The sequence below is a fragment of the Pteropus medius genome, unplaced genomic scaffold, assembly GCF_902729225.1.
Source record: "Pteropus medius unplaced genomic scaffold, Ma_sr-lr_union100, whole genome shotgun sequence".
In the NCBI taxonomy this organism is placed as follows: Eukaryota; Metazoa; Chordata; class Mammalia; order Chiroptera; family Pteropodidae; genus Pteropus; species Pteropus medius.
In genome coordinates, this window is record NW_024356397.1 from 2161302 (window position 1) to 2174683 (window position 13382).

Here is a 13382-nt window from a genome sequence, read left to right on the forward strand (position 1 = left end):
AGACACCACTGTTATGAGTCTGCACAGCATTTGGCTCAGAATATAATAGGATCAATCTAGATAGAACCATAGGAGGAAAATATCCAACCACCTGCCATCACCCCCATGAGTCTGTGCTGTTTTCCATGCTATACCAACCTTACCACTCCCTTTCCTTTACAGTAGTGTGTCAGCAACCGTTGAAGATGCCACTACAGATCCATACTGGTGTGCATTGTCTATCCAGCCTGGATAGTGTTGGCCTTCAACCCAAAGGGCTGGGTAGGAACCAAGGCTCTGCCATGATGAGTTCAGTGTGATCTGAGGGCAAGGTACTTTACTTCTCTGGGAAATGGTGTAAACATTTCTCTTCCAGTGTTTTCTTGGAGAATTATAGATATGTGCATATGCTGGGTAAACTCCAGAGCACAATGCAGATGCGCTTTATTATAATTACAAAGTAGAATGCTCTGAGGTAACAATTTTTTTTTAAGTTCTCATTGTGACTCACTTACGGAAACAACCAGAATTTTAATGAACTAGATTAGAACAAAATCAAGTAGAGTAGAATAAGGTAGAAAATATCAGAGTGCATCATACATAGTAAGAATAGCATTTCATTTTTGTTTCAATTGTATGTGTTGTGTATGTATGTGTGCATTTAGTCACTATGCAAAATCATTTCTAAATATGATTGAAACTAAGAAGTTTAAATATATGGCATATTAGTTAAGAACACAGACCCAGATTTCAAACTGCCTACTTTCAAAGTCCAGCTCTGCCACTTTCTAGCTGTGTAAACTTAAGCAATTACTTAACCTCTCTGTCTCATTTTATGATTTATAAAATGGGGATAATAGTACCCACCTCATAAAGTTGTTGTAAGGATTAAAAAATTAATCCATGTAAAGCACTTAGAACAGAGCCTGACACACTCTAAGTATGTAATCATATTAGTAGTAGTAATTGCTGCTGCTGCAGTAGTTATAGTGACAGGTTTGATGGGTAAGTAGGGATATGTGTTATTGACATTGTTATTGCTGTTGTTGCTGCTGCTGCTGCTGTTGATATATCAGCAGGTTTGATGGAATATACCTACTCATATTCCTAAACCACCTATGTAAAATTCTCACTAAAGTTGCTTATCTTAAAGGACTAGTAAAAAAAATTAAATTAAATAATGCACAGACAATGCTTAACACAGCACCTGGCACACAGCAAGTGCTCAATAAATGTATTTACTGTTATTCCACCATGGTGGGGGAGGAGGGGAGGGGTGGCGGGTAATAGGCATCAGTCCAAGAAGCAGGGAGGACCTGAGACTTTTGGCTATGATTACTTCCTGGAAAAGAATCCCAAATCAAATGCCCCTCCTTCAATCTTCACTCTAGCTCAGCTGCCCCAGAGAAGGCCCAATGGGAATCTCTCCTCTTAGGCAATATAACAAAGGGAATACATCACCAATCCTTGGGCAACCACACTACTGGATGAAAAGAGAATCTTGAACAGTCCAAAAGGTCTATTATTTGTAAATAACTCAAAAATTTGTATTTCTTATTTGGCCTTAATAGACCATCAGAAATTCTAATAGTAATATAATAATGCAAGCCATAAATCAATGACATTCTCACTCATCTTGCTTTTTACCTGCTCCTGAAACCTCCTGATTGGTCAATAGCCCAGGGGTACCAGGGGATTGAGGGTGAGGGATATGCAATTGATAATCCATCCAAGTATAATTGTACTTCAAAAGGAGCAAGAGAAGTCAAGCTTTCACTGCAACTGGACAGATGGAAGTTGGAATTGCGAAAGAACTTCCCAGAAGGAGGGCAGGTAGTCATGATTTCCTAAAGGAGCCTGCATTATGTCTCCCTTTTAGGGAAGCTTTATATAAAAGAGAAACACTTGTTATTCCGGAGTGGTCACCATGTTTATGGAGACAGGGTGAACCAAAATACTTTCATATCTGGAGATCAGAATCTCCTCTTTTAGCCCACGTGGATCTTGTTTCAAAGGATGCCTGGAGACAAAGGGAAAATCAGATGGTTTTAACATTAAGAAATACTTGTCAGTTCATCCTGCTCCTGTGGAAGATGTTATAAGGTAGATTCCCCAAGAAGGATGATGAGTTAGACTAGATAAAATCTTGTTGAGGGAATTCAGCGATTCTGTGATTGATATGTCCCGGCCATATCCTGAACCCTGCCTTAATTTGGAGGGGAGGAAGGAACGCACTAAGAGAAGGAAGGTGACATGAATTCTGGAGCTCCTCATATGACGAGGAAGAGAGAAACACATTCATGAGAAAGGCCAGAAGTCTGGAGAGGGCTGCTTTTCACATGTACCATCAGATGCTCAGGAATGCAATGACTACTGACAGTGCCCATTCCGGGGCAATGTGGAATGCAGCTAGTCTGATGGGAAAGGCAAGAAAGGCTCCCTGGAAAAGGTAAGGACAGGATTCAGTAAAGAAGCAGGTGGGGCAATATTGGTGCAAAGATGTGCCTGGAGGTATTTCAGAGAGTGGGAAGACAGTAGAGGCATCTGAGAGTCCCTGCAGGAGAGGAAAGGATTATGAGATGCTGTGATGATGGAGAGCCAGTTGAGGCAGAGACCTCAGAAGCAGGGCCTGTGTCATCTCTGGGATTCTGCTCCATGACTGTGGGCTGGGAAGCAGTCTGTGGGCTCTACAGGCTAGCAAAACATCTGCACATTAGGCTTGCAGGTATTCAAGGAATTATGCCCTTTCTAAATTTGCAGCTGGTGCTCTTTGTTCACAAAAAGCAGGTGCAGACCAAGTTCCATGGAGAGAAATTGAAGTGTGAGGGAGTGGATATTTACACAGCATTTGAGCAGTTAATGAGAGAGTTGACCTCAGGTCTAGCTACCAGGCAGGGCAATTGGGTTGGTGAGTTGATGAGAGGCCCAAGTCAGAGGCCTGCCTCCTCAGCCAAGACAGCTTGGGACAATGGTCAGTTATCCATGAGAACTCACCAGAGGACAAGGACCCAAAGGATCTCATGGAGACCTGGGGGAAATGAATCTTGACTCAGGAGTTCTGCCCTTGGTAAGGTCCATACCACTAATCAGGCTGAGCTCCTATACATTCCCCACCCATGTCCCCAACCTATGAGAATTCATTGCTATAAAGCTGGTTCCAAGGTTGCTCCTCTTTGCAGGTCAGTCTACATCTTGCCCTCAGTGTTGCGTCCTTTCTCCCATCAAACTCTTCCTCCTCTGTGCTTCACTCTTGCACTGTCCCCTCACCATTCTCCCCTGTGTCTTCTCCCCATTGTTACTCTCCAGTCCTTCACATCCCTCCTCTTCTCTTTGTTTCTCCCAATCTCCCCTCCCTCCCATTCTCTTTGCCCCCAAGCCAGTCTCTGTCTTTGTTCCAAGTGGCCCTTGAGAGTAACAGTCTAAGATCAAGCATCTTCTTCCTCCTTTTTTCTTCCCTAACTTTATCTCCAATCTCCACTCCGCCCCAAAGCCTTCAGGATTCTTGCCCTCGTTGGCTGGCTTTTCCCATTACCCTGTCATTGCTCGGGTCAAAGACTTTGCTTTGGCCAAAGACACATCTACTCATTTCATCTTTCCGTCAGGCCTCAGCCAGGGGCATCTCCCCACCCCAAACCCAACCTTAGGAATAGCTGACCTCTGGTCTGCTTCATCTTGTCCCCACCCTAACCTACCAGAAAGCTTTATACAATTAACCACCAAGCTTTGATGGCTCCATTAGTCAGCACTTAATATGTAGATGGTATGTATTTCATTCATTCAACAAATATTTATTGAGCACCTACTATGTGTCCAAGCCCTTGGAATATATTTATCAACCAAACATTTGTACCCATTGGTATATTGCAGGGTTTGTATTTTTGTTCATGATCTGGGTATGTATCCAGCTTTTCTTCTAAAATTGGAAACTCACTACAAACAAAGGTGAGCACTTCTCCATTCTCTGGTCCTAAACCCTGAGAGCACTTGGAAAAGCCCAGAAGAAGATACTGAAGTGAGGGGATTAGTAAGTATGTGTGTGTTAATGTATTATATACAAACACCATCTGCTGTGTGATACTTCTAATAATGGCTGACAATGAGTAGATAGGAGTGCAATGAGATCAACTCATCCTTCCTTTGGGATCAAACACATCAGGCTCTGAGTGCCAACTCTGAGCCACTAACCACACAACTTGAGCCAGTTTTTTAATTTTTTTAACCTCCCTAGGCCTCAGTGTCCTCCTCTGTAAAACTAGAATAATAGCACCTGCCTCAGAGGGCAATTGTAAAAATTAAATACATGAATGCATGTTCAGCTCTTAGTATAGTATTTAGCATGAAGCAAGATGAACATTAAGAAATGTTATTATCTTTTAAGTTTGGAATAATAGTCATAAAACAGTTTTCTACACCAAACATATACTATTTGCATAGTTGTTGCTTTTTTTTTTAAATAACCATATACCCTAGAAAAACTCTTGCACAAACATACCAGAAGACATAGAAAAGTATATTCACGGCAGCTCTGTTTATAGTACAAGTTCTGGAAACAACCATGGGGCCATCAGGGTAGAAAGATAAATAAACTGTGGCATGTTCATACAATGAGTACAATCCACAGTGAAAATGAACACTATACAGCTACAAGAAGTAACGTTGAACAAAAGAAACCAGACACAAAAGGATGCGCACAATATGATTCCATTTATATGAAGTTCGAAAACTGGAAAACTAAGTAATATATGGTTTAGGGATGCATAATTTAGTGCTAAAACTCTAAAGAAAAGCAAGGAATGATTTAACACAAAATCTCAGAGAGGAACCATCCCTAGGCCAGGAAGGAAGGGGTGCAATCAGAGTGAGGCTCATAAGGATCTGTTCTATCGTCTGTCCTGTTTCTTCCTATAGGTAGTAGGTACATGACCTATAATTCTTTTGTGTGTGTGACATATTTCACAATATAAACCATTTTAACTTCCAGAAAGCTCACTGTGCCAGAGCCAAGACCATAAAGTGGTGATGCTGCCAACCCTCCCCACTTCCCAGACTCCAGACTCCTCTCACTGCCTAAACTTTTCCGCTTGAAGAAAACATACAGGTCGAATGTCTTTTTAGGTCTTCAAAGATTAGCAACAACTAATAATGCCTGAAATGTAATGAAATGGTGCACTTTTGAATTTGTCTCTATCTGGTTTTAAATTGCTTCTTGCTTTTTTCAAATTGCTTAGCAAGGATCGGTCATTAGTAATTAGCTCATGTTTATTTATGCATGTCATTTTTACAAGGAGTTACACTGGTAGAAAAGGTAAAGTGAGTGTGAGATGCACCTTAACTCACAATGCTTCGCCTGAGGACACGCAGCCAGCTGGCCTGCTGGGAACACCATTGCTCAATTGTGAGCAATGCCCAGGATTGCAGATGAGGTAGTATAAAGGGCCTCAGAAGTGCTGGCCCTGTTCCCCAAACACATAAAGTGACAGCAGATGCCATACCTTCCTCTGGGATGACCAGATGGCTGTAACAATCTGCGACCTCATGTCTGACCTGTCACAAGGCCTCACTCCTGAATGTTTTGCACAGACACCCGGAGCCCTACCCCAGAACTCTACTCTTGTTTTCTTCTCTTTTCCCATCAACCCCACCCTATTCCACCTTCCCTAAGCTGCTCTTTCCCCAAAGGCACAGCAGCTATAAGGGCTGCCAGCCACATCATTTCACTTCTCTTTTCTTCCTTTCAATTTAATACAAACCTCTGTATTTTATGATATAATTTTTCTAGACCTATTGGAGTAGGAGTGCTTCATGGGAAGCAGAACACAGTACAATCTATCAAGGTACTTACAGTATGCCAGAAGTATACGAATTACTAAACTTGCCATTTTCCAACCCCTTCCTTCAATTTTAAGGCACGGGATTCTGTATTCAACCCATACCCTTCTCTTGCCCCCAGCCTCACATCATCCTTGTGTCGCACTCACACCACATTGGCCCCTCCTGGTTCTAACCATCCCAACCCCCTCTGACTCTGCCCATCTTCCTTAGAATGACTCTCCCCAACCCTGAATCCACAGCTATCTCCTCCTAAACAACTCTACTCTCTTGAAATTTTCCAGGGGTTAAGAAATCCAGGGGTTGTCATAGCTTGTAGGTTAAGAAGGTGTTGCATCTCCTGGGCTCCACTACTTACCAGCTGGGAGACTTTGGGCAAGTTATTTAACTTCTCTAAGCCTTGGTTTCCTCCTCTGTAAAATGGGGATCATGGTACATACTTCATACAGTTGATGGGAGAATTAGAGATCATTTACAACATGTAATAATAGTAGGTGACCAATAAAAACAAAACATCTTTCTATCAAAATAGGATCTACGTTCCCCTACAGAGTATTTTCTAATTGTAAGGGGAGAAATGTACTCAAGTGATCTGATTTAGCATCACCAATAATAGAACAACCTGATGTTTTGTGCTTCCTGGGGTGATACAGTAAGAGTTATACAGCATCATTTATAAAGTATTCTGTCCCAAAATGTTTCAGTTAAACCTAATCAAGCCTCTAGTCCAGCACAATACAATAGAGACTGGTGTAATGGTGGAAATATTCTATATTTGTGCTGTCCAATAAGATAGCCACTAGTCTTGTGTGGCATGTGGCTAAAACAGCTGAGGAACTAACTAGATTTTAAATTTATTTAATGTCAACTAACTTAAATAGCCACATGTGCCTATCTGCTACTATAATGAAGAGCCCAGCTCTAGAGTTAAGTTTATAGAAAATACAAGGGCTAGAGCCACAAGTTAAATCACATAAAACCTATTTTTTTAATTCTTGGGAAAATTGAATGTGGAATGTATAATAAATGATTCTTTGGAATTATTGTTCATTTTCTTATATGTGAAAATGGTACTGTCCTTACCGTTAAGAAATGCATGCCGAAAGTTAAGGGTTACATGCCATGCTTTCTGTAACTGCCAAATAATTAGGTCGATGTGAAAGGAAATAAGGCACAATATTAACATCGGTTGAATCTAGGTATCAAGGTGAAACATCTCAGGGTGTTTGTTATACTATCCTTTCAAGTTTTCTATATGTTTGAAAACTCTTATAATAACAGCTGAAAAGATGTCAAACACAAATATTTACTAATGTGTTAGCTGCTGCTATGGTAAGAAAAATCAGATATTTTTCAGCAGCCCACTGGAAATCTAAGGAGAGGGAGAGTCCAGATTAGTGTTTTAGTAGCACTGTGGCCATTACTGGAATGAAAACTTGCAGGTATTCTGCTAACACCTCAATTTTTCCTGGGTCTCCTCCCCACTGACCCTCCAAACACACACAGGTCCTTTCCTCCTCCCTGCTTCTCCTGTCTAGCATCTGGCCTCTGTTCTCCCCTTCTCCCGGCCCCATTTCTGCCTCCCTTCACCTCTCTCTCTTCTGCCCTGCCCTTCTCTCCCCAGTACCCTCAATGAGTGCATGCCCTGCTGGCAAGGCACTTTGAAGATGAAACATGATGAGTCCCCCTACCGCCCAGGGATTGGCATCCTTAACACAGAGGAAGGTGCAGGCCATTCCGCCATTAAAGCACATTCTAGAGAGGGGTTGGACCCGGCTAACCGCCCAAGCCCATAAAGCACAAATTGCCCCAACTCCATCTGCACAGCCAAGCCTATTCCCACTCCAGCATAAATAGGACAGGGGAGCCTTGAGGAACACATTGGAGTTTCCACCAAGACTCCAGATCTCACATCCTGTGCTCTGTAACCCAGAACTTCAGAAGCACCATGACCTGCAGATCAGGATTCTGTGGCCAGGCCTTCAGCTGCGCCTCCGCCTGCGGGCCCCGGCCCGGCCGCTGCTGCATCACCGCCGCCCCCTACCGCGGCCTCTCCTGCTACCGCGGCCTCACCGGGGGCTTTGGCAGCCAGAGCGTCTGCGGGGGCTTCCGCTCTGGCTCCTGTGGCCGCAGCTTCGGATACCGCTCGGGCGGCGTGTGCGGACCCAGCCCGCCCTGCATCACCACCGTGTCGGTCAACGAGAGCCTCCTCACGCCCCTCAACCTGGAGATCGACCCCAACGCGCAGTGCGTGAAGCACGAGGAGAAGGAGCAGATCAAGTGTCTCAACAGCAGGTTCGCCGCCTTCATCGACAAGGTGGGTGTTCTTGATCACACCCTTCTTGAACCTCACCAATGCACAGGACTCAGGCTGGGCACTGGCAGAGAAGTCAGAGGCAGAAAGAGCTCAGCCTGCAGGAGCTCCCATTCCGATGAGAGACACAAACATTAACAGACACTCACACAAGACCCAGAAGGCTCAGCTGAGAGTTCAGATAGGCAGAACTTGTGGAAGAGAGGTGCGACCTGGCGGCTCTGGGGTACAAGCTAGATTTCAGGAAATCGAGGAAGAAAATTACTGCTGCTTCTGAAATCACAGAGGTTTCAACAGCCCCAGGCTGGGGAGCCTGATGTGTTCCTTGCGGGAGAGGGGAGGGAGTGGTGTTGATTGGCTAGCAGATGAAGTGGGGGAGGGGCCAGGGTAGCAGAGCTCTTCTTTAGCAGGCCTATGACATCGTCTACCTGTTACCTATCACCACAAACACCATGCTGTTCTCTGAATCTGAGAACTCTGCCTAAGAGGGCCCCTCCTCTGGCTTCAAGGTGAGGGGCTGAGCCTCTACCTGCCTCCTGACCACATGCCACCTGGATTCATCAGACTGACATAATAACTCAGTTCACCCATGACAGGGACTGAGCTTTCCCAACCCCTTGTTCCCATCCCTAAATAGGAAAATCCAGACATTGATCATAACCAGGAAATCTAGAAGTTGCCTTGTCTCCCACTGTCCTCCTCTGTCTCACCTATGCTGAGCTTCGGCTTCCAAAGTTTACATTAAAGCAACACCCCAAATTGGTGTTGGGGCACCAAGAGACATCTGACCCTTATTCCCCAACCTGATTGGCAGGTGCGCTTCCTGGAGCAGCAGAACAAGCTGCTGGAGACCAAGTGGCAGTTCTACCAGAACCGCAAGTGCTGTGAGAGCAACCTGGAGCCGCTGTTCGAGGGCTACATCGAGACGCTGAGGCGGGAGGCCGAGTGCGCGGAGGCCGACAGCGGGAGGCTGGCCTCAGAGCTCAACCACGTGCAGGAGGTGATGGAGGGCTACAAGAAGAAGTGAGTGTAGCCAGGAGTGACGACGGGCACAGGAAATGACTTAAGTTAAAGGCCATTGGATTAGACATGAGAAGAATTTCCAAGTGAAGGGGGCAGCCCTGCAGGCCAGGTTGGCAGTGTGTAGCAGCACGATCTTTACACCTGTGCAATTGTTGCCCAGATGCCCGCCTAAGGGTAGGGCCGTGATGCTCCCAAGAGATACCTCTCTTACTTCAGCCTTCTCTTCTCGGAGTCTGATCACCCAGCAGCTGTCTCCCGTGCTCTGTGGGGAGGAGGCTTCTGCTGTTTTCCAGGCCTTCTCCTGCTGACCCCTCAGGCTCCCACCTATAGCACATAGAGGAGATATGAGTCCAGGTGTCGCTCAGGGCTGACAGGTCCTGGGGCTCTGGGTGACCTGCTGCCTAGGGTGCTGAGTGCTGATGGCCTCTGAAACTCACAGGTCCCCACAGCTGAGCCAGGATGGACACCCGGGTGAGGGGATGCTGGGCTGTAGTGCCCCAGAGGGATGCCGTGCACTCCTAGCTGGGTGTCGAGACCTTATTTGCCTCTTGAGGTGACGTCAGAGTAACTTTGGGACACAGGGCTGTGAGGTCCCAGAAGGTCAGCTCCCTGAACCCCTCAATTCAAAATGGAGAGAACATCATAGACTTACTTCAAATCCGATCAAAAGGTCCGAACAGGGCTGCCAGAGGTCTGGCCGTGTTGGGAGGTTCCTAATATTGCCCACTTCACTGGTATGAAGTGGAGGGGCTTCTGGGGAGATCTGCCCTCCTGTGACCTCCATCTCTGTCCTCTTCTGCCTCAGGTATGAGGAGGAAGTTTCTCTGAGAGCAACAGCCGAGAATGAGTTTGTGGCTCTGAAGAAGGTGAGTAACATGGGATCGGGGAGCACAGACATCAGGAATCTCAGAATGACAGACAGACTCTTCTTGGAGAGACCCAGAGGGTGTCAACCTCAGCGTGGGGTACAGGACCTTGCAATATCAGGGTGGGGACTTCCCAGAGGTCAGGTCAGGAAAGGTGCCTCTAGGGCTTTGACAAAGGACAATAACCTTGGATTGTCCACTAACACCCTGCCCTGGGGCAGGGAGATGGCTGGGTTGACCTCTGGATGTCCTGCTTTACTTCAGAGGTTGTGGCCCGTGGCTTGGGTCTCACGGAGGCTTGGCAGCTTTAGTCAATGTCGAGGGACACTGTCCTGTCTAGCACTATGGGATGTCTGACCAAAAGGAGGGGCAGAGACCCAAGGCATGGGCGAGAATGGAGCAGAACCAGAAGTAGGCAGGTAGAGTCTTGGGGGAGTGCTGGGGGACAGGGAGGGGTCAAGGTGGCTGAGCAGGTGTCAGTCTGGGCAGGCTTCCTGGAATAGGGGAGGATAAAATGAGAAATGGGAGGGTAAGCCATCTCAGGTGGGAGGAGGGAAAAGCTGGTGGCCCTTCTCTAAGGCTCAAAGGGGCTTGTTCTCAGAAGGCAAGGAGGTTGTGAGGCCTATCCCGCGATGGTCAGAAGGTATGGAGATGGAATGGGACTAGGACACTGGTGTCCTTTCCCTGTGGCCTCCACGAATGGGTGAGAAGAGAGGAGAGTTTGGGCCGACAGCCACCAGGGGTCCTCTGAGCTCAAAGACTCTCACCTTTCCAGGATGTAGACTGCGCCTACCTCCGCAAGTCGGACTTGGAGGCCAACGTGGAGGCCCTGACCCAGGAGATCGACTTCCTACGGCGACTGTATGAGGAGGTGAGGGTCAGGGTCCAGGCATAAAACCGACAGCTGGCCTGGAGAAGAGGGCTTTGGCCAGGGACTGGAGATAAACAGAGATTTGGGCAGGGGGCTGCAGTCCGTGAGGGTGGAGACCAGGGAAGGGCTGAGATAATCGGGTATATGTTATGGTGGATGAGGCTGTGGCATAAATTAGATCCTTCCACCTACCAACCACCCTTCATCTGCAGGAGATCCGTGTCCTCCATTCTCACATCTCAGACACCTCGGTCGTCGTCAAGATGGACAACAGCCGGGACCTGAACATGGACTGCATCATTGCTGAGATCAAGGCTCAGTACGATGACATCGCTAGCCGCAGCCGTGCTGAGGCTGAGTCCTGGTACCGCAGCAAGGTGAGTGGCACGGGACACCTGCCTCCTAGACGTGGTCCTGGGAGGGATTCGAGGTATATATTAGAAAGGCTTCTTTTGTCTGGGGGTCCTGATCCCTAGAGATAGTAACAGAGGGCAGACAGTTCTAAGGTTGGGTGGCAGAGGGACTGCCATGGCTGGTTGCACAGGCCAAATACTGTACAACCTGCACTCTCATCCCTGGCATACTTATTGGCTGGCATGTCCCATCCTGAGCCTCAGGAGCATCTGTGCTTCCCCGCAGTGTGAGGAGATGAAGGCCACGGTGATCCGGCACGGGGAGACCCTACGCCGCACCAAGGAGGAGATCAACGAGCTGAACCGCATGATCCAGAGGCTGACCGCCGAGGTCGAGAATGCCAAGTGCCAGGTACGGGTCACCTGTGGCCCAGACACCAGAGAGGCTGGGGGCCTCGCCAGGGTCCCATGGGCAATGTCTGCCCAATGTGGGTCTCGGCATTCATTCTCCAGCCCATTTGCATGACTAGAGTTGTGGGTTGTGGTCACTCAGGGAGACCCAGGTGATGGAGTGACGGGCCTGTTCCTGGGTGTTCCCAGCTGGCTGGGAGAGCCTGGACACACTCAGGAAATGAACAGAGAGACCCAGAGACATAACCCACCTTGTTCTCTTCTGGGTCGCCAGAACACCAAGCTGGAGACTGCAGTGACCCAGGCTGAGCAGCAGGGCGAGACGGCCGTCAGCGACGCACGCTGCAAGCTGGCCGAGCTGGAGGCCGCCCTGCAGAAGGCCAAGCAGGACATGGCCTGCCTGCTCAGGGAGTACCAGGAGGTGATGAACTCCAAGCTGGGCCTGGACATCGAGATCGCCACCTACAGGCGCCTGCTGGAGGGCGAGGAGCAGAGGTAAGGCCCTACCCTGTCTGGCCCTGAGCTTCCATTTATGCACCTTGTGCTAAGGCCTACCTTCTCCTGGCTGAGCAAGGGCCACACTCTGGACAAACCTGTCATTTATTACCTTGGGGGAGGGGTCTTTTTTGGAGGTCCTTTCTCTCAGACCCTTCTCCTAGGTTCTTGACCACTTGTGGACCCCTCGCTAAAAATATATGGAGCTCTGTCTGCCACTCTGGTTGAGTCACTAATATTGCCTTTTTCTTCTTCCCTCTCAGACTGTGTGAAGGCGTTGGGGCTGTGAATGTCTGTGAGTAACGTAGGCCTTTTGTTGATGGATTTACTTTCTTCCTGTAAAGGATGGCGGAATCTGATGGCGGGATTTCTCTGGGACCTAAATAAAATAGAGGGCTGGCATCTCAGCAAGATGGGTTTTGGGTCACAAAGCAGGAAAAACCACAGCTTTGGGATAAGATGAACCTAGAGTTGTCAAGTAAAGATGCTAGGGAAGGTGAGTCTTCGGGGAGGCTGGATGACTCATGCCCAAAATTTTGACTCAGGCTTTGGGGTTCACAGGTGTCAGCAGCTCCCGGGGTGGGGTCGTCTGCGGGGACCTCTGCGTGTCCGGCTCCCGGCCAGTGACCGGCACTGCTTGCAGCGCCCCCTGCAGTGGGAACCTGGCGGTGAGCACTGGAATGTGCGCGCCCTGCGCACCCTGTGGCCCCTGCAATTCCATCACGTCTTGTGGCCTGGGCACCGGAGGTGTGAGCTCCTGCGGCATCAGTTCCTGTGGCGTGGGCTCCTGCACCAGTAGCTGCCGCAAATGTTAGACACCCAACTGAAGCCCCAGCCCTGGTGTCTCTCCTGCCCAGCCCAGCCCCGCTTGGTCCAGTCTCCCTGACCCCAGCCCCCAGGCAAAACAAGCACTCCTTGCTTCTGCACTTTGAAAGGTCCGGCCGGCTCCCGGCCTCTAATGTGTATGTGTGATCCCCTCTCCTTTGGCTCTGTCCCCCTTCTTCCCCACCCTGCCCCATCACCCTGCTCCCTGTGCTGGGAAAGGCTACCCCAGAAAGAAGTCCCCTGAGCACTCACAGGAAGGGGGGTCCTTAGCAGGAAGGACCAGGACCAGGAACCTACCCTGGGCTGCCATGGGGCCAATGGCCAGAGTCCCCCAGCTTCTCCCCTTCCTTCTGTCTTCATCTCTGTCTTGATCTGTGTTTCCAATAAATCAATGTAGCCAATCCTGGGCCTTGTCT

The 13382-nt window shown here is 48.3% G+C and overlaps 1 protein-coding gene and 1 long non-coding RNA gene across 2 annotated transcripts; one reads left to right on the forward strand and one right to left on the reverse strand.

The window, feature by feature from the left end:
- Window positions 1-7670: 7670 nt before the first annotated feature.
- Window positions 7671-13183, forward strand: LOC120602212 (keratin, type II cuticular Hb1). The gene is made up of 9 exons (XM_039862239.1): window positions 7671-8125; window positions 8937-9145; window positions 9951-10011; window positions 10787-10882; window positions 11095-11259; window positions 11522-11647; window positions 11921-12141; window positions 12405-12436; window positions 12703-13183. Exons 1-9 carry the CDS (start codon window positions 7757-7759, stop codon window positions 12954-12956), a joined length of 1533 nt encoding a protein of 510 aa, XP_039718173.1. The 5' UTR covers window positions 7671-7756; the 3' UTR covers window positions 12957-13183.
- Window positions 9141-13382, reverse strand: LOC120602215 (uncharacterized). Its single transcript, XR_005652655.1, has 5 exons — window positions 13264-13382; window positions 11898-12940; window positions 11075-11296; window positions 10779-10920; window positions 9141-9469 (listed from the first exon to the last, which is right to left on the reverse strand). It is a non-coding gene; the product is annotated as an uncharacterized LOC120602215 (long non-coding RNA).

Bases quoted from the DNA above. Each gene is read 5' to 3' on its own strand.
- LOC120602212 (XM_039862239.1), top strand. From the start codon at position 7,757: ATGACCTGCAGATCAGGATTCTGTGGCCAGGCCTTCAGCTGCGCCTCC. The intron at 9,146-9,950 runs GTGAGTGTAGCC...CTTCTGCCTCAG, and splicing joins ATGGAGGGCTACAAGAAGAA to GTATGAGGAGGAAGTTTCTC. The intron at 11,648-11,920 runs GTACGGGTCACC...CTGGGTCGCCAG, and splicing joins TCGAGAATGCCAAGTGCCAG to AACACCAAGCTGGAGACTGC.